The 22,002-nt window shown below is 37.3% G+C and overlaps 1 protein-coding gene across 1 annotated transcript; it reads left to right on the plus strand.

Moving 5' to 3' along the window:
- Positions 1 to 294: 294 nt before the first annotated feature.
- On the plus strand, positions 295 to 20,008 carry LOC126188330 (uncharacterized). The gene is made up of 3 exons (XM_049929924.1): positions 295 to 1,377; positions 3,622 to 3,810; positions 19,886 to 20,008. Exons 1-3 carry the CDS (start codon positions 295 to 297, stop codon positions 20,006 to 20,008), a joined length of 1,395 nt encoding a protein of 464 aa, XP_049785881.1.
- Positions 20,009 to 22,002: the final 1,994 nt, after the last annotated feature.

Genomic DNA, 22,002 nt, shown 5'->3' on the forward strand with positions numbered 1-22,002 from the left:
GTCCCAAAAGACAGTCAGAGAACTAGGGTGGTATGAACCATGTGTGAGACCAACAACAGCAGCCCCTTCAACAGAGGACAACAGCAGTGCACCAGCTAGAACTGTGGATAAAGCCACATCTACAGCCACAAGGAACGATAGAGCTGCCATTTGCTTATCTACCAGCAGTAAGAGTGTGAGTAGCTGCAGTGAAGATTTTTTATGGACTATCATCCCCCAGCCAGTGCCACAAAAACTGTAAATATAGATGCGTCTAATTCTTTGCCTATCCTTCTCAAAAACAGAACTTTAATTATGCACCTAAATGTACAATCAATCAAAAACAAAATAGATGAAATTGATATGTTCCTAAGTTCAAACCCATGTCATGTTTTCTGTGTAAATGAACACTGGCTGTCACCAGCTGAAATTGCCCTGTATACCCCAGAAGGATTTGAATTAGTAAGCTCATATTGTAGAACCAAAAGTAGTCATGGAGGAGTCGCTATTTTTATAAAGAGAAACTCTAACATTGAATATGTAGCACAAAAAGTCGACCATTTTTGCAAAGAGCAACTTTTTGAAATTGCTGCATTATTGCTTCCCAAACTTAAATTAGTGATCATCTCTATTTATCGCACTCCTAGCTCTGATATTCATCAGTTTATTGACCAAATGGAGACTTTAAATAAGGACCTGCTGGTAAAATACAGACACCACAAGATAGCATACATTGGTGACATTAATATAGACATTCGACTAAAAACACCAACTGTCACACACTTTCAAAACATGTTAAGGTCTAACAACTTGTACTGTATGAATAACAAGCCAACCAGATTAGATGCCTGCCTAGATAACATAATCTCCAATTTGACAAAAGACGAGTGTCAGTACGGAGTGATAAATCCAGTTTTATCTGACCATGACAGCCTATGGCTAATGATCAACTGTGAAAACTATCCTACTCAGCAACCTGAACACATTAAGAGGATCAGACTATTATATCCTGACAACATTACAAAGTTAAGGCAAAAATTATCAGAAGTTGAGTGGGACAGAGTATATAATTGTAATAGCAACGGTAATGCTTTTAACTTATTCATGAACATACTAACAAGCTTAGTTCAAAACTGTTGCCCACAAATAATCAAAAAGATGAAAACAGATGGTGCACCAAATAGAAAAAAGAAGCACAACTGGTTCACTCCTGAACTGCATGACCTGAGAAACACACTTATTGCCCTACATAAAATGGCTAAAACTGGTAACCTAGAATCGAAGCAGAGGTATAAAGAAGCCAGGAAGAATTATAGAACTGAAATACAGATGGCAAAGCAGAGAGCCAATGATGCTTTCATTGAAAACTCCAGCAACAAATGCAAAGCAGCCTGGCAGGTAATAAACAAAATAGCAGGGAAGCATAAAAACAGACAAGAAATTCCAATAGTGCCAGGAAAATTAAATGAATTTTTTGTTAACAGTACTAAGTTGGAAGCTACTGCTACCCCTGCGCCAGATGATGCAACTTCAGAAAGTTTTACCCACAACATTCCTGACCTAAATAACTTATCCTTTAAATGGAAACAGGTGTCCTGCCAAACTGTATACAAAGTCGTCACAAACCTACATGGCTCATACAGTGAAGATCTCTATGGCATCTCCAACACCATCTTGAAACAAATAATTGACATTATTGTTGCCCCTCTTACCTTTCTGATCAATAGTACTTTTACAGCTGGAAAATTTCCTGAGGTCCTGAAGGCTACTATTGTTATCCCAATCTATAAAAAAGGAGAAAAAAACAAACCTGAAAGTTACCGTCCAATATCCCTCATACCTATATTATCCAAGATAATAGAATGCTGCATTAAAACACAACTTTGCAACTACTTTGCTGAACAAAATCTTTTTTCCTCCTCGCTCTTTGGTTTTAGGCCAGGATTGTCTACAATAAATGCAGTAGAAACTCTTGTGACAGACATACTTGATGGCTTCGAGAACAATTCCATCACTTGTGCTGTACTACTAGATCTGAGTAAAGCATTTGATACTGTATCCCATGAAATACTGATAAATAAACTAGAGTGCTATGGTGTAAAAAATAACGAACTGGCATTAATCAGATCATACCTGACAAACAGAACTCAGGTAGTTATAGTAAATAGCCAGCAATCAAATGCCCTACCAGTTGTAAGAGGTGTGCCACAAGGCTCAGTGCTTGGACCTTTTCTCTTCCTGGTATACATGAATGACTTGCCTACTTTCATGCTTCACAAGTCAATAATATATGCTGACGACACAACCCTGATTACCTCAGATAACAAACTGGAGGAAGTGAAGAAACAAACAAAAGCAATGCTTGAAAAGTCTGCCATATGGCTCCACAGTAACAAGCTGATACTTAACAGTAGCAAGACGGAAACTATGTATTTCTTCTTGCACAATCTACAAGAAAAATTAAATGAGTCTGACTCTGTAAGACTTCTAGGAATCCACCTGGACCCGAAATTAACATGGAACACCCACACGGAACTGTTATGTACCAGACTTTCTAGAGTAGTCTTTTTGTTAAGGAAACTAAAAACATTAGTTAGCAGAAAACAACTTTTATCTTCTTATTATGCGTTCTTTGAATCTCACTTACAGTACGGAATAAAATTATGGGGCAACTCAACTGGTGCTCAGACAGTGTTCATGTGGCAGAAGAAAGCAATTAGAGCAATTACAGGTATTAAAAGCCAAGAATCATGTCGAAAGCACTTTAAGGAACTTAACATCTTAACATTACCTTCTCTGTATATAAAAGCGTGTCTTCTTTCCATAAAAAAACAAATACATACCCTAACGTCCAGAACAGATGTTCATTCACATGATACCAGATATAAAGACAATCTTAATGTAGACTTTACTAGGCTATCTAAGGTCCAAAGTAGCTTTCAGCAAACAGGATTAAAATTATATAACAAGTTACCACAATCACTGAAAGACCTACAAGGAGATGCCTTCAAGAAGCAGCTGCACAAATTGTTAGCTGATAAGTGTATCTATGACGTAAAGGAATTAGAATGTAGTAGAGAGTGAGAGTAACTATGATGTCAAGGAAGTGGAATGTAGTAGAGAGTAACTATGATGTTATGGAATTATAATGTAGAGAATAACTCTTTATCCTCATGTAATGTAATCTGAATGTACATAGTTTCCCAATTTTAGATTCAATGTAATGTCAAAACTGTCTATTTCAACAAATGTTGGCTAATGACAAGTAATAAATAAAAAATAAAAAAAAATAGGATGCCTATGAATGTAAGACCAGACAAGATTTTACCATAGTGGTAAGAGAAATTATAACCTGAGCAGTCAATAATAATACTTTGAGACAGTACACCAAGTGAAGAGGCTGGTTTCCAGTAGTAAATTTTGGGATTTTGTGAGAGGGAAAGATTTAGCAAAGACTAAAAATAAACAGAAAAATGATGAAAATCTGTATCTGGGTGTTGGAGTTGTTGCTTAGTTCCATAAATGGGCTGAAAATGATGCAGTAAAGGATGAAGAGAGAGAGAAAGGTCATGTGGATTCAGCACTGGGGGTTTATTTAAGGAAGAAGGGTGTGATGTAATAGTCAGTAATACCAATGTGCAGAATGCTGATTATCAGACAAAAATGGAGGAACAAGATGAAAATAATAGTATTGTAGAAGTTGGAGATGAGGAAAGTATTATTATAAGTGATGTTTATGCTGTTGAAGTCAATATTGGTACTTACAATGAAATGAAGGAAGATGATGATTGGAATTTAAGTACTGATGATGATGATGATGATATTCGGAGGGTGAGAACAGAGAAGAGAGAACTGCTAGGGAAATTGTAGCTGAAAGGAAGCTGTTCCTGAAAGGAAGCTATTGCCTATTGGTGTTTGTGAATCGTGAGTCATGGGGGGGGGGGGGGTTATAAAATGAGAATTGAGATGAATGAAGTCAATTAGGAATATACATGAACTAGGGAGTCAAAAGGGAAAGATTTTTTAAGGGTACTGAGGATTAGATTAGATTATATTAGATTTACTTTCATTCCAATTGATCCGTAGTGAGGAGGTCCTCCAGGATGTGGAACATGTCAGAAAAAACAACAATACATGACAAATATTTACAACTAAAACAAATAAGCTAATGTACCATTCCACAGGTCCCAAGTGGAATGATCGTCATTTTCTAATAAACACTAAGAGTCATTTTACAAATACTAATGCACTGAATTTAAAATAAAAAAGTTTTTTATTTATTTATAAGGTAATAAACATGTAATACAACTACTGTAATACTTATTTACAATGAACACATTACTGCACTGAAATGGTGCAGAAGTTAGATTATACTTACACACACACACACACACACACACACACACACACACACACACACAATCACACACACACAAATTTTCAGTGAACACATTACTGCACTGAAATTGTGCAGAAGTTATGTTGTACTTATATACAAATCAGTTGGTTTTACTAAGAAATTCATCAATGGAGTAGAAGGAGTTGGCCATCAATAAATCCTTTAGGCTTCTCTTAAACTGAATTTCATTGGTTGTTAAGCTTTTTATGGCTGCTGGCAAGTTATTGAAAATGTGTGTTCCTGAATAATGCACACCTTTTTGTACAAGACTAAGTGACTTTAAATCCTTGTGAAGATTATTCTTATTTCTAGTATTGATTCCATGAATTGAGCTGTTGGTTTGAAAAAGTGATATATTTTTAATGACAAATTTCATTAAGGAATAAATATATTGGGAAGCTGTAGTTAGTATCCCTAGTTCCCTAAACAGGCTTCTGCAGGATGTTCTTGAGTTCACACCACATATAATTCTAACTGCACGTTTTTGTGCCTGGAAAACTTTAGCTTGGCTTGATGAATTACCCCAAAAAATAATCCCATATGACTTTATGGAATGAAAGTAAGCATAGTATGCTAGCTTTTTCATTTTTATATCCCCTATGTCTGACAAAATTCGCATTGCAAACAGAGATTTGTTAAGACGCTTCAGCAGTTCTGTGGTGTGCTCCTCCCAGTTGAATTTATTATCAAGCTGTAACCCCAAGAATTTAACACTGTCCACTTCTTCTATCTTCTTGTCATCGTATGTTAGACATATACTCTTGGGACACCCCTTACAAGTTCTGAACTGCATGTAGTGTGTTTTTTCAAAGTTTAGTGACAAAGAATTGGCTAGGAACCAGTGATTAATGTCCACAAATATTTTATTGGCTGATCTTTCTAAGACTACACTTGATTTGCTATTTATTGCAATGTTTGTATCATCGGCAAACAAAACAAACTTGGCATCTGGTAATGTTACTGATGAAAGGTCATTGATATACACAAGAAAATGTAAGGGCCCCAAAATGGAACCTTGTGGGACCCCACATGTAATTAGTTCCCAGTTGGATTGTAGATTGTATTTTATTGGTCCTGTTGTCTACATAGCAGCTTATGCGTAAGACATTGGACAAGTCAAGTTATAAATATACAGGCTGAAAGTAATTTCAAGGCATACATATTTAAGCTTACAATAATACACTTTACACACAAGTATTTATATAACACATTTCATAAATTTAAATATTCTTCAATGGAATAAAAGCAGTGATGCTGTAAATATGACTTTAGAGATTTTCCAAATGTATTGACCTCAGTGATAGCTTTTATGTTTTCAGGAAGTTTGTTATAAAGCTTAACTCCCATGTGAAAAGTACCTTTTTGGCACAGTGCTGTGCTGATTTGAGTCATATGTAAGTTCCTGTTTTGTCTGGTAAAGTGCTCATGCATATCACAGTTTTTTTGTAGCCTCTGGTCCTTGCCTATTACATTTAATTTAAAGAACAAAAGGGTTTCCATAATGTATACACACGGTAATGGGGGAATACCAGATTTCTTAAACAGGGGTTTACAAGAGTCTCTAGGCTTGCACCCAAACAAGATTCTAATGGCCCTTTTTTGTAGTTTAAAAGTGCTATTAGCTATTTTAGAGTTTCCCCAGAAGGTGACCCCATATCTAAGACGAGAATGAAAGTACGCATGATATGCATTCAATACTGTTTTCTCACTACAGCATGATTTTAATGAACAAAGAAGATAACATGTTTTGCTCAGTTCTGCATTGAGACATTCAATATGCTTATTCCATCTGATGTTACTCTGCAGCCAAAGTCCTAAGAATTTGGTTTCAGTACTGTTACCAACTGGTTCGTCATTGATAGAGACTGATGGGATAAACATGTCCTTGTTAGGAACATTGTGGAATTTTAGAGCAACGGTTTTCTTACTGTTTATTACAAGCTGATTACTCTGTGCCCAGCTGCTAAGTTGTTTCGTGACCGTGTTTACTGTCTGCTGTAACTGTTCATCGTCGTCTCCTTTTAGTAGAATCGTGGTGTCATCTGCAAATATGATTGATTTGTGTGCATCAATATTTAAGCTTAGATCATTTATGTACAGAAGAAACAGAAGGGGTCCCAATACGGATCCTTGGGGTACACCACATTTTATTTGTTTATAGTCAGATAAGTGATTAGATACAGTTTTTAGTTCAATATTTGTGTGCTTGACGCACACTGCCTGCATACGATTTGTCAGGAAGGAACCGATCCACTTGTTGGACAGACCTCGAATGCCATATCTTTCTAGCTTTGATAGCAGAATTTTATGGTCCACCATGTCAAAAGCTTTTGACAAGTCAATAAAGACTCCTATTGTTTCCTGTTTTTTGTCCAACAGGTTTAGGATGGAATTGATGCACTCATAGACAGCAGTTGTCGTTGACCTCTTATTTCTGAATCCATGTTGTTCATTACATAGGATGCTGTTTTTATTTATAAATTTCATAAGTTTCTCATACATAACTTTTTCCAGTACTTTAGAGAAGCAGGAGGAAATTGTGATGGGTCTGTAGTTATTTACATTGCCTTTATCCCCTTTTTTGAATACAGGAATAACTTTTGATGTTTTTAACACATCAGGGAAAGTGCCTGCCTGAAGTGAGCAGTCGCATAAATGAGTGAGTACTTCAATTAGGTTTGATGCGCTCTTCTTTAACATTGTTGCAGGTATACCATCAATACCTGCCGATTTGGAATTTTTTAGTCCTTTTATTGCTTTAGCTACTTCATCTTGTGAAACAGAACTGATGTACATTGATCCTCTACATGTACTTATTTTATATTCATTTGCCTGGATGCTCTTAAAGTTTGATTGTAACATATTTTCAGCAACACCTGTGAAAAAGTTGTTAAATGTGTTAGCTACTTCTAAGGGGTTTGTTACTTTTTTATTTTTATGTGATAGTGTTATATTTTTCCAAGGTTGTCTGTATTCTCCACATTCTTTTTTTATAACACTCCACATAGCCTTTGATTTATTAGCTGAATTATAAATGATTTCATCATTATGCATTATTTTTGCTGCTTTTATTACTTTTCTTAATATTTTGGAGTATTTTTTATAGTATGCGCGTACTACAGGTGCGGAATTTTTTGAGTTACATATTTCATGAAGTAGTCTTTTCTTCTGGCATGAAACCCTTATTCCCTTTGTGATCCAGCTGTTTGTTCTAGAGTTTCCCTGTATGGTTAATGTTTTCAGTGGGAATGCAAGTTCAAAGAAATGGGTTAATGTATCAATGAAAGTGTCGAATTTTTCATTTATATCGTTCATTTTGTACACTCCTAGCCATTTTTCTTTCTGTAATAAGTTGTTGAAGTAGTTCACATTATGCTGATTATAACTTCGATATGCTGTTCTAAAAGACATGTTGTTAATAATACTGCCTTGTACTTTTATGCTTAATATTTGAGCAAGATGATCACTAAAACCTGCATTGAAAATTTTTAGTGAGGTGTTGTGTAAACTCTTCTTTACTAGAAACTGATCAAGAGCTGTTTGACAAGTTTCTGATACTCGGGTAGCTGCTTTTACTTCAGCCTTTAAATTGTAGGACGTTGCAAGGTTCAAAATGGTCTCCCTATTTCCACTATTCGTAAGGAAGTCAATATTGAAGTCACCACAGATTATCAATTCACAATCCATTTTATTTACTTTATTTAGCAATGACTCCATTTTGTTTAAGAAAAGTTCAAAATTCCCGGACGGTGATCGGTAAACTGTAGCAATAACCAGGTTGAACTGAGTAATTTTTATAGCTGCAATTTCATAATCCTTTTCGACATTTGCCCTAGTTAAGTCAGGTAGTGTAATAAAATCTACATTATCCTTTGTGTAAATTGCTACCCCACCCTGTTTGCTGTTATTCCTGCAGTAGTAAGCAGCCAAGACAAATTTGTTTATTTTCGTATTCTGGATTAATTCTGGGTTAAGCCAGTGCTCTGAAATGCATAACACTGAGATATCATTAAGTTCATGTGTTAATAGAACGTTAATTTCATCGATCTTATTACGCAGGGACTGCACATTATGGTGATAAATTTTTAGTTCGGGCGTATTCACGATTTGGTAATTGGGAATCATATTTACAGCATCACATACCTCTAGTTTAAATTAGGAACGTCAGCAGCGTTGTATTTTCGTTCTTCTTTCTTGTTTATTTTGTTTTCCTCGCTGTTGGAAGGATGTTCAGGAAGCTGATAAATTGTTCTATCCCTTACAAGTCTTTCTTTGATTATTTCACTAACACGATCACAAACAAATCTTTTCCCATCATAGTTCAAATGCATTCCATGCTTCGTGTGCAGATTTCCATGTAGCTTGCTTATATCCAGTACATCGCACTTTGTGTATTGAGAACACAGTTTCCTTATTTTAATGTTTGTTTTCCGAATTTCTTTGTTTACACACGAATTATAAATCAGATCATGCCTATGAGGAAGTGTGGCAACTACTGTGTTTCTGCATTTATTGGCTTGTAAAAATTTCTGTAGCGTTTTCACGCAAACCTCTGCTTCATTTTTTGCCACATCGTTTGAACCCATTATACAGACGATAAAGTCATTTTCTTGCATTAATTTCGTCTGAGAGTTAATGTCTAAAACATTTTTACAACCCGCTCCCGGTTTCACTACACTAGTCACTGCTATGTCGCGATTTTTCTCACGGAGCATGCTGGATAGATTCCTGCCATGACTGTCTGTTAGTAATAGTACACTACTCTTTTTCCCTGATGATCTGTGTTTGTTGTTGACATTATTTGAAAAAACGCTATTCATTTTCAGTTCACTGTCTTTTTCAAGTTCACAATCATTTGGAGAGTCGTTATCACAGTCACTTGTTTGCAAAACATGATATTTGTTTTTCTCCGAAAATGTGACATTTTTAGCAGATTTTGTTGTTCTTTTTGTAGTTGGAACACTATTTTTGTACGGCACTTTTACCCACTCGGACGATATATTTCTTTTGTCTTGCATCACTTCACTAAGTGTTGGCTTCGATCGCAGATCCCGATTTTCTTTCTTGAGAGAGTCAATATCGCTTCTCAAGGAACTGACTATGAATTGTAAGCTAGCAATTCGTTCTTTTAGCGTTGTTATTGCAGTGTTACAATTCTTACAAACACCCTTTTTAACAGCATAACTATAACTATTTCTCAAGTTAGATTCACACACTTCTACACTCGCGGCCATCTTGGGTTCAGACTGATAGCTTGATACATGTCTCTTTCCTAATAACACCCTTTGTTTCCTGCCAGAGATATAAGATTTGAACCATTTTGCAGCATTTCCTGTTACACTATAATATTCTAGTTTACTTAAAAGGATATTGTGATTTACACAGTCAAATGCCTTTGACAGATCACAAAATATACCAGTTGCCTGCAATTTTTTGTCTAATGAATTAAGCACATTTTCACTGTAAGTGTAGATAGCCTTCTCAATATCAGAACCTTTTAGAAATCCAAACTGTGACTTTGACAGTATGTTATTTGAGATAAGATGGTTATAAAGACGACTGTACATGGCTTTTTCGAAAATTTTTGAGAATGCTGGCAACAGTGAAATTGGACGGAAATTTGATGCTATTTCTTTATCTCCCTTCTTAAACAGTGGCTTAACTTCAGCATATTTCAGCCATTCAGGAAATATTCCACTGATAAATGACTGGTTACACAGATAACTTAATATGTTACTTAGCTCAGAATGACATTCTTTAATTAACTTTGTTGATATTTCATCATACCCACTAGATGTTTTTGATTTTAAAGATTTTATGATGGACATTATTTCTGTTGGGGTAGTGAGGGTCAAATTCATATTATGGAAGTTACTTGAAATGTCTGGTCTAAGGTAATCCATAGCAGCATCTACCGAACCTGACAACCCCATCTTTTCAGTAACAGTTATAAAATGTTTGTTAAAAAGTTCTGCAACACTATACACATCTGTCACCAATGTATCATTTACTCTTAATGCTATTTGTTCCTCTTCATGTCTGGTTCTACCGGTCTCCTCTTTCACTATATCCCATATTGTCTTTATTTTGTTATCTGATATGACTATCTTTTCCTTGTAATATATTTGCTTTGACATCCGTATTACAGTCTTTAATATTTTGCAGTATTTCTTATAATATGCTATAGCATCAACATTGGAAATGTTTCGGATTGACAGATACAGTTTTCTTTTTGTTTTACAAGATACCCCTATTCCTCGAGTAATCCATGGCTTCTTTGTAGACATTGCTCTAACCTTGGTAAGTTTTGGGGGAAAGCAGTGTTCGAAAAAGGTAAGCACTTTATTAGCAAAAATGTTATATTTTTCATTCATTCCATGAGCACTGTAAACATCAGTCCAGTGAATGTCTCTGAGAAGAGTCCTAAAATAATCAATTTTTGGCTTACTGATTACCCTCTTGAGCTCAGATTTAACAGATTTTATATCCTGTTCAGTATTAACATTTAACAGAAGGAACTGCATGTCATGGTCTGAGAGGCCATTGACTATTGGTTTTGTAATATAATTTTGTTCATTGGACTGTTTGTGAGCAAGTGGCTATCCTAGTGGGGAACTTTACTGTGGGAATTAAGTTGAATGATAGTGTTACTAACTCAAATAAGTTCTTATTGGGAGAGTCTTTAAGGAAATCTACATTGAAATCACCAGCAACCACTATTTCTTTGTTTTTGGTTGTTAAATGGGCCAGTATAGCTTCAAGGTGGTTTACAAACAGATTAAAGTTACCTGCAGGTGCTCGATATACACTTAATATTATGAAAGATTTTTTGTGAAAATCTAATTCTGTTGCACATGCTTCCGTATGCTGTTCTAGGCAAAATTTATGAATGTCTATGTTCTCAAATTTATGACAGTTCCTGATGAATGTGGCAACTCCTCCTTTCTCCATTTCTGATCTACAAAAGTGAGATGCTAACCTAAACCCTGTAACACTTAAAAGTTCTATACCAGTGGTCACATGATGTTCAGAGAGGCAGATTATGTCAGCTGGGTTTGAAGACTCTAATTCATCTATGCAGATAGTTAATTCATTAATTTTATTTCTCAGTCCTCGAATATTTTGATGCAATAAAAATAGCTGACATTTCACATTGACTGAGTTAAAATTGGGTGGAGTTAAAATATCTGCTGACAGTTGAAAATTCTTAATCAATGGCTGTTTATGCTGATGTAATAAGCTGTAATTATGTTTTTTGATTTCTTTCTCAAACTGAAGGTTTGCCTCAGTTCTAATCTCTCTTAAAATTTGCTTTCTTTCTGTCCTCCCTACCCTAAAAAAGGGTCTTTTCTGAATCCTATAACCACTGGTATTTTACCACTCATGACAGTGCCTCCCCCCTTTAACTTTCCTGCTATTTCCCCAGCCAATTTACCCTTCCCCTTCCTGAGGAATCAATATGGAAATAATGCTGATGTGTAAGAGTAAGAATTCTGGGAAAGAATGGTGAAAATTAGTGGAACTTTATATCCAGACTTGTGGGAGAAGATGAGCAGTAACTTAATTGAAAAATATGGAACAACTGGCAGTTTGTTTAGTGTCCAATATGTGATAGAAGGGAATGGTGACAATGAAGAGATTAGTTTATCTGTCTATTCACTAAAAATAAAGAAAGAAATATCAAGGAAAAAGAAGAACTGGGCTTTAAAGAAACTGAAAATGATTTGTTGTGTGAAGAGTCAGAAAAAAGGAGAAGAATCAAGAATTAGAATGTCCATACAATAAAGTTAAAATGGGAGAATAGGAAGGAAAGTGCTTGATCAACACAGGTAGTCTTATCTCAAGAAAAACAGAAAAACTCACAGACAAAATATAAAGTGGAAAAGACTTTATTGAAATTTGAGTAATGGGTGTAAAGATAAAAAGGGCACATTCAAAATGAATTCATAACGTCCAAAAGGGGTGATAACAGGTGCCTTTCATAGATCCTCTTAGTTCAAGGGGATCTGAAAATCAGTCTGTTTACAGTACAGTCCACAGAACACAGGGACACCTGCTAAATTGTGAGTAAAGTTCTGAATTTTCTGAAATGGGTAACCACCCGGTGTTGCGTGGGTGTTAAGAACCCGATAGTTGCTGCATACTCTATATGTTCCATCTTCTTTGGTAGGAGACATATTGGCAATGTCCAGGGGCTTTTGGACTTTCTGATGATGCTATCTTGTAATAACTTATCTGTAAGCAACTTGGCCACTAAAATGCTTATCTAGTGCTAATCTACATGCCTCATTTACACATGGAGGGTTCAGCACTGTGTTAATTTTAGGAATAATTCCATTGGAGACAGAACTTTGTCTGATCTGCACATGTGAATCTAGAAGAGCCAGGGAAATGCACACAGTAGGTGCACTGATGCAGGAAGAAGGATACACCTGGTGGATGTGTGTTGGTGCTGCTATAGCTATTGCAAACAGCTCCAATGGTGTGTCTATGCCTGTTGCTGGATGTCCCATGTCCACTGACTTGTGTGTTGTGATTGTGTCAGAATGATGAGGCTGCTGTCAATCCGATTGTTCGGAATACAAACAGGCAGCAGTGAGCTCGCTGTAGTTTCATGAGCTTTCTCACATATAGCTTCTCTTCACTTGGGCAAAATTCCTCTTGTCTGATGCTGAGGTGGCATTGGATGAGTTACTACAATTTCAGTGCTGATAATAGACAGTGTTGAAGTAACTGTTGGCCATTTTTGCATGTGTTGCTGGAACAGATGTTTTGTGAACTGAACTGACATTCATGGTATATGACTGTGTGAATGACGGTGGAGTGCCGATGGTTGTGGTCACAGGATTTCCACTGCTGTAATGTAGAATTTCCCATGCCAAGTCATGGGAACAATGAAAATGTCTTAAGAAATCAGCCCCCTGTATGGATTCCTTGAAGTTGGCGATGAAAAACTGCCATGGAAACATTCCTCTTAAACCCAGCGCCAAGATTTGACAAATGCTTCCATATACTGCAATATGTAAATCACTTGTTGCAAGGAGTTGGAAGGCAGACCATATTTTTTTCTGGTGATGGTAGCTTATATAGCATGGCACTCACTTCCGACATGGTGTTGACAGACTCAGGAGGTGTGAGTGATGTCATCCTTAATGGCACCCCTGCATGCTTGGTCCCGCTTGGTTACCTCCTGGCACTTGTGGCATGCTCCGTGACTGAGGCAGAGATGGTGACAGTTATCCAATAAAGTAATATGTTTTTGATATTGTAGAACAGCAAGAAATCTGTTTGCTAAAATTAGTTTTGTTCCTAATAATCCATTCTCATGCAAGGACATTGCTAGTTGTAATTGAGGAGGTGTCCATGAGATGTGGTCTGGCATACTTGTGGTATCAATTAATGTCCAAAGGTATCTGACATCTCCGAAATTGAGAAGGCATGTTGATGCTTAAATATTCAAGTAATGTTGTGCAGTTGCTGTTCCAGTGGCCTGGCAGGGTGATTGAGGAGTATTGTCCTCATTGTGTCATGTTTTTCGGTAGCTGGGGTAGATAAAAAAATGTCACTATTACATCAGCGTTTTCACCTATGTAGCTCACTAATGTTACAAATTACAGCTGTCATCAGAAATATCATGATTTTAGAAAATACACTTGATAATAGCAAACCACATCACCAGTTGTTTGAGGCAGAAAGGTAGCAGCTCGGATTGTGACTAGAGGGTAACAGAACTGTTGTCAAAATCCTGGTATGCATGTGACACCAAAGGTGACTGGAGAGCAAAATGGACAAGCTCTCATTGGAAAGCCACATTGTAGAAGGAAATCCCACAAAAGTATGCATGACCTGAATGGTTGGGTTCTGCATGGTGATGTGAGCAAGTTCAGTGGGTCTGCATGTGACATGGTAGACATGGTAGGTGTGACATAATTCAGCAATGACCCATTATGTCTAACTGTGATGGTTTGTTGAACATTGTCTTGTTGGTATACGAATGCATTATAATTATCACCAAAGTCATCAGGAAGATCGGTGGTCGGTGGACATTGTTTGGATTTGTGAGGGGCATTTTAACACTACCAGCACTACACAAGAAAATATAACTTCTACATTTAACAAAAAGTGAATATTGTTACTGTTGATGCAAAATACTAAACTCAACACTACATAAGTCTCTGTCTCAAATTCATTCTTCTCCAGCACAGTTGAGATGCTTCCATTGTTGTCATATATAAAATGAGACAATGAGCGTAGGATAATTGATAGTAGTTGCTGACATTCATCACAGGATCACTAATGTGGAAAGAACCCATGTGAGAATAGCCACAATAAAATGATTGAGATTGCAAGTGCCAAGTAAGTACACTTCATCTCTTGGCAGCAGTGCATATGTGTGTGCATGCATGGTAGAGAAGCTGCAACAACAGTCCTGTGGCAGAGACATACCACTGATCAAAGTGTTTTCTCATAGTAACCAATATAATCGCTGCTGGGTCAGCACAGCCATATATTGCACATGAAGATAAAGTGCTAGCACAAATTGTTCTTTCCATATGCAACAAGCAACAAACTTATATATGAAATTTGACAAATATGAAAACAGTATGGCACGAACTTCAAAAATTATGTGCCCCAAAGATAGCAAATTTCACACTGTGCATCTGAGATGGAAATTATGTTCACTAGAGAAGAAGAGTTTTGAATCTATGGAAAATTATCTACGAATGATAAACAAAACTGTAGCAGATCTAGCAAGTATTAGTGATAAAATTGAAGATGCTCAGATTCATGAATATAATGAAGTAAATATTTTGCAATGTCCTTGAAAGCTAATACTTGTAATCATATGTGCTGAAAACTGCCACTTAGTTAACAGCATGATAAAGGATGGGAATAACCAAAAAAGCAACATGAAAAGGTATTTTTATTTGTTACTGTCACATATACAGAAATTGTCCAGAAAATGGAAAATTTAAAAAAGAGTAAAAGAAATAAGGTGCTGTTAGTATCAGCACTCCCTGTGGCACACTTGCACTGAATAGTGGTAACTGGATAGTTGATTCTGTGGTTCCAAATGAAAATTACTTGTCAGCAGTTGATAAAAATGCTTCAGATTGAATCATAGCTTTCACTGATGCCACAAAAATGAGAGCCACACACAAAGTTACAGAAAGAGCAAATATTATGAACAATAAAGGTTTGGCTAAAGAATTTGTACCTAAAAATACACTACTTGTGCTTCAGATCAACCATGCAACTTACTGAAAACATTAGAAAGGTTATTTTGATAGAGAAGGTTGCAAGATCCATAGTGAATCTGGATGACTGCTCATTAGAACTCAACAGTAAGATAATTTATGTTACATAAATACTCTACAATGTCTAGTACATATGACAGATTAGTAAATGTAATGAGAAATAATGAATTCAACACAAAAGCACTAGACATTTGACATCAACATGGTAAAAAAGGAAGCTGTCCTGGGATTAAATTGTGAAAAGGTGAAATAAACCTGTTTATGATGGTTTGATGAGTAAATTGTCACAAAGACCCTATCTGAAAATCATATCACAAGGTTCAAGTTAATAAACAACCACTTTAGAACTTGTTCATAGTGATCTCATGGGACATACTGATATTTAAATTTATGAGGCAATAGATACTTAATAAGTATCACTGATGATGTAAACAGACATTTATTTGTGCATTTCTTAAAAAATAACTATCAAACAACCCTTTGGGGACTGCTGACCACAAACATTAACTTTGCTGTTTCACTTCCATTCTCTTTGACCTATGTTCTTTGCTCCACTTCTGGTTGCAGGCTTTGGCATTCTTTTTCAGTCTCCTATTAGCTCAAGCGAATAAAGTGTTTTATGCTTTATTGAGTGTTCCTAATTTCTGACTCCCTCTTCACATGACTGAGGGATGGAATTTACATTGGTGACACCAGACTTGCTTCATCTTTCTGCTCATTATTTTGGCGACTTTTCATTGTCGAATGTTGCACCTTATGAATGCTGAGACAACTGACATTCAGCTCATCACATCCAGTGCTCTCACACTACAATTCTCCTTCAGACTGTGAAGCTCAAGTGGGCTACAATCTAAAAGTCATTGTTAAAATGTTACAATAATGCTCGTCTCTTTGCGTGACACTACTGAGCTTCCTAACCTCTTTGTGCCCACAATGGGACAAACCCTGTGCTTTGTCTTCTATGCTTACAACAGATCACACCACCACTACACTGCACAAACTCATGAAGATAACACTACAGGCTGATACACATATTTTTCCTTTTTACTATATTTTTTTTTGACTTTTTTCCTGCTTTATTTTCAGCATACACTGAGAAGATTTTTCTCAGAATTAGTGCTGTAAATTTAGTTCATGGTATAATTATGTTTCTGTATAGATAATACAGTTGTTTTGAATGTGATTGCTATTTTAAATTATTTTGATGTTGTGAATGTAGACTTTCCCAGTGTATATAGTTGATGGAAAGCTCTAAAGTTTCCAGGCTGGTGGCAGTGTTATAAAAACATGAAGTTTTGATGAGTGACACACTTACCATCATCTGGTGAAGTGTCGAGACCTTGTGAGTGCTGTCCTACTTGTATCTGGGGTTTGCCTTCCTCCACCTGTCTCTGGGATAGGGACAGAGTGGCCAGTGGGTAGAATGGGGGTGCTGTCACATTGGTGGGAGCAGGAGGTGCACCATTCGCATCTCTGTCAGAGCATTCCGGCCCTGTCTTGTGAGGAGGACAGTGATGGGCATTCTCTCAACAAATTTCCTATATTGTTGTATAAATGCCATACTCAGTTGGTATCCTTTGCCTCTGTTTACAAGATTCTTGTGAATCTGAATTTTGAAGGACTCTTTTTATGATGCTGTCCCAATAGCCAGTAGCTCGGCAGAGTATCTTGGTGTTCTTGAAGTCAGATGTGTGGTTTTCCTTGATGCTGTGTTGTGTTGTCACCAATATCCCTTTCTGTCCCAGCCACACATGGCTGATATGATCCTTGCAGTATTTAGAAATATGTTGCTGCATTTGTCCAATGTACTGTTGACCACATTCATAGGTTGTGCTGTAAATTCATGCCATGTTGACTTTAAGTGGGTCATTTGCAGAGACAATCCCCTCCTTCATCTTCGGCAGTTGTCAGAAGATGGTTTTTGTGTCTGATTTTTCCAAGAGCCTCCCAATTTTGGCTAACAGCAATCTCAAATATGAAAGAAAAGCAAGTTTCTTGTCTTCATCTCCCTCTGCTCAATTCTTCATGTGAGTCTCATCTTGAACGCCATCCTAATCTGCAATTTTGCTGTATCCATTTCTCAAAATACCTCCTTCAGGTGCTGCAGTTCATCTGAGAAGCTTTCTTTGTCACAGATGATGTGTGCTCTGTGTACCAAGGTGGATGGTACTGATTGCCACTGCGCTAGATGTTGAGAGCTTGTTGCCTACAGGTACAGGTCTGTGTGAGTCTTCTTTCTGTATACTGAAGGGCCTAGTGTACCATCTGTCTTCGTAGTGAAATGGAAGACAGACATTCTCCTCTACTTCCATAGTGAAGACAATATTTTCTTGGATGTTCTTAAGATTGTCCAGAAAATCACCCAGGGCCTGCCTGCCATGCTCCCAAACCACAAAAGTGTGATCAACATAGTGGTGGATGTGCTTTGGTTATTGGGGAGCAGTTTGGAGTGCCATCTCCTCAAAGTGTTCCATATACATAGATTTGCAATCTCTCAAGCAAGAGGGGATCCCATGGCCATTTCATCAGTCTGTTCTTAAAACTCTCCGGTGCCCTTAATGCAGGTGTTCATGTTCGAAGAGTTTCACTATCTGAGGCTTGAAGTGTTGATTCAGCAGAGCCAAGGAGTCTTGCAGAGGTACTTCCATGAGGAGTGAAGTAATGTCAAAGCTCAATAGAAGGTCATCTCTTTGTAATCACATGTCCCCAAGTATTCTCAAAAAACCTGTCGAGTTTTTCATGTGATGACAACAGTGTCCCACAAGGGGTTTTTGGAGTGTCACCAGATATTTGTCCAGTTCATAGCTTTGCAAATTGATGGTGTTGAGTACTGGCTGCAAGCACCCCTTCTTTGTGTATCTCAGGCAGTGCTCAGGGTGCTCTTTGTCACATCACTCAGTGAGAAGAAGAGAATGGAAATGATTGTCATGCTGTGCATCTACTGCTACACATTGTGTTCATGGCTGCTGAAAAATATCAATATTTGGACAGTGCTACATTTATGATCTCAGTGTGTACCACAATTAAAGAACTAGTGGCTTAACATGTTGGGTTGCTCTTTTGCCAGAGCTGCATTTTGACTTATTAAGCATAAAACTTTGACATGCAGAACATTAAGCTAGCGCATGCCGTAAATGTACTTTTCTCAGTTGTAGACAGTACAAACTGTTCAGTGCACAGCACGGAATGTGGGATAAAACAGCACATATGGTAACATATCTTCATGTTGTATATCGAAATGAAGAACTTTATCTGTGAATGTACAGTGTGCTGATCACTGTGTAATCGAAGCAATTGCATAGACAATTGCACATGGCACTTATTGTTCTGTTTAAACCAAGGACTAATTATTTACAGTGCAATTGACTTGATTTACATTTGTAATGTTGATGATATCCTGTGAAAAGCACTGTGCAATGATTGTGCACTCATAGTCAAGGAGTCAGAAAGATGACACAAATTACTAGGTTACACACTCAAGGATCATGGAATAATGATGTGGACATTGCTGATACACTGGTACCATCAGCTTAGTGGAAACTGCTTTGAAAGAACGTTGGGTAAGAGGCTCCATGTACTACATTGCTCTGTACAATGATGTAATAAAAACAGTAATATTTTTTTTTTGGCTGTTCATTTTACGTAATTGTAAATTGTCATATTTTAATACTGTTCATCTTTATGTACAATAACATTCAGAACAACAGTTAAAATTTGGTTTCATTCATTTAATTATTTCATTATTTCTTTTCATAGCTATAATAACTTTGCAAACACATTCATGTTTGGCACAGTCATTTTTGCAAACAGTAATTTCTGTTGCTAATGTGATAAAAGTTAAACAGTTTTGGTTTCTTCTCGTCTGCTTTAAATTGCCAATGTTTCTTTATTAATGTAGTCTGTAAGTGTTAAGCTGCATTTGAATGTTTTATTGTTCTGCATTTAATTTCATAGGAATTATTGTGGTCTGACAAAGGATTTTGCATACTGTACATTACCTACCATTGCATTAGTAGGAAGAAGCACCTCATGAGTTGTTCAGTTTGTTTAGGAGGATGTTTTATCAGTGGTAATCTGTTTCATTTGGAATAATGGGTGACTACTTGCATGTGTGAATGTAGTGTTAGCTAGAGTTTAGAAAAGTAGAGTATTCCTGTTTCCGGGCATGGTCAATTTAGGGGAGACAGATTCAAGTATTGTCAGTTCAAGTAGTTGAATATTGTTGGATATAGCACGGTTGATGTTCAAGGACGTGCTGTTTGGGATGATACAGTTACTTTTTGTGATACTGTCTGATCCATTATCACCACAATCTCCCACTCATACGTGTTTTCGACCAGACCTCACAGCATACTCCAATGACAGCCTTTAATGGTCACAAAACAGTGAACTATTTTGCTCAACTTACTACATAAGAAACTGTATATCCTCCAGTGACATATTTTACACAAGTTGGGTTAAGAATTATCACAGCCACAGTTGTGCACACTCTGACGTTGGTCATCTCTGCTGCACTGTGTTTCCCGTCTACAGTGTTATGTTCTGTGTGTGTTCACTACCTTGACCTCCATGTGATGACCTCCGATGATGCCACCGTGGGCATTCACTACACTCAGTCAAGATTTCACTGTTCACTGCAGCTTGTCATGTACACATCCTGTAAGCCTTTCAGCCCAGCTTTCTACCAGGCAAGTTTTCTAAATTAGCTCCCCTGTTGAAAAGAAAAAAACCCTCAGCTCTGGTTTGTTCTGGCTGACAATCTCTTTAACCTTCCATGGCATTATGTACAATGGCTTGCACTTTGTCTGTGAAGACAGCCAGTTACACAAACATATGGCTTAATCAGTGATTTGGTTACCCCCCCCCCCCCACATTACCACCCACCACCACCCACCACCACCCACCACAAGTACTCCACTGAAATGGCCACCATCATAGAGACTTTGTTGCACCTATCATCTGAAGTGTTACACCACATCACACATGAAGAGAACCTGAGAGTACAGAGTCCATATCAGCTCTGGCAATGCCTACCTGCTCTAGAGGATGCAGATTTCATTCCTGACATTGAGGTATGTATATTATGGGTTCTCAAACTCCTGTATGAGCTACAACTGCAATTAATATCTCATGCTTCAGATCTTTTGGAGTCTTAACACTCTGACTGCTTTGCAGAACACAGATGGTCATGCCTCGTGTGCTGCATTATTCCGCCGCTTGCCATGCACTGGGTGCTGAATACTTCTGCGGCACTTGACACGCGCAGTGCTTCCAACACGCTCACTGTTTTTTGGCTTTCTATTTTGTTCTGGTCTTTGGAAGAATTGGGGGTATTTATTTACAATATTTACACATCATTTTCGTGTGAGGTGCATTTTTATTATAATGTGGAAACAAATAAAGACGTTTACAATAGTGGTATACTTCTACGTTCTCTCAAAACAAGGTTTGACAGTTTTTTATTCTGAAATTGTGTGTCATAAGTTTTGAAGCATGGATAAGCACAAAGAGTTACATTGCATTCCTTACAACACAGCTCAGTTTGTTTCCTAACACCATTTTGAGAACAGACTATACATGTCTTGTACTTTTCCCACTGATCTGATAAATGTGATGACACATTTAATCTTGTAGGGTACTCCTGATGTTTAGCACCACCTGCTTTCTTGCAATCAACATAAAAAGTTGCAAAACTTTCTCTAATTATGTTGAGATGAAACTTTTTGTACTTAATTTTCATCCCATATTTCCAGTATAAGCAAAAAGCATTGAACATGCCATTAAAATATGCAAATTCACTATGCAAAAACAAGTGAATAATAGGTGACTGATGTCCTAACCAAGGATAGAGTCTCGCAGAAAGGTGTGAAACTACAGTTTGACAGAAATCACAGTAGCATCATGTAGCGTCATGTTGTGTCTACAGCATATTATTTATACAAGTGCTATGAGGGTCCACCAAAACCAATGACATCGAATTATGTAGTCGTGTTCTGCATATTGAAACACCATTTGTTGCAGTTAGAGCAAATGATAAGGTGTGGTGGGAGTCCACCAGTAGCACTGCAAACAAACAGACATCTTATTCAGGTACAGCTAAACAATAGGTGAGCGGACGTATCAGAACTTCTACAGCAGTCAGCAGCACCTGGGGCATGGCAGTGCAGAACTGCTGTGGCAGTCAGCTGCAGTCAAAGGGCTAAGCAGTGCCTCATCGACTGAGCTTACAGCATTCTCCAAAACCGGCATCTCCTGACCAAGACAAGAATGTACTAGGAGGATAGGGTTGGCACCAATGACTGTCCCCCCCCCCCCCCCAACCTCTCCCTCCATCAACCCACCGCTACTCTTGCCAGCCAGCAAAGG

Source organism: Schistocerca cancellata, chromosome 5 (assembly GCF_023864275.1).
Source record: "Schistocerca cancellata isolate TAMUIC-IGC-003103 chromosome 5, iqSchCanc2.1, whole genome shotgun sequence".
In the NCBI taxonomy this organism is placed as follows: domain Eukaryota; kingdom Metazoa; phylum Arthropoda; class Insecta; order Orthoptera; family Acrididae; genus Schistocerca; species Schistocerca cancellata.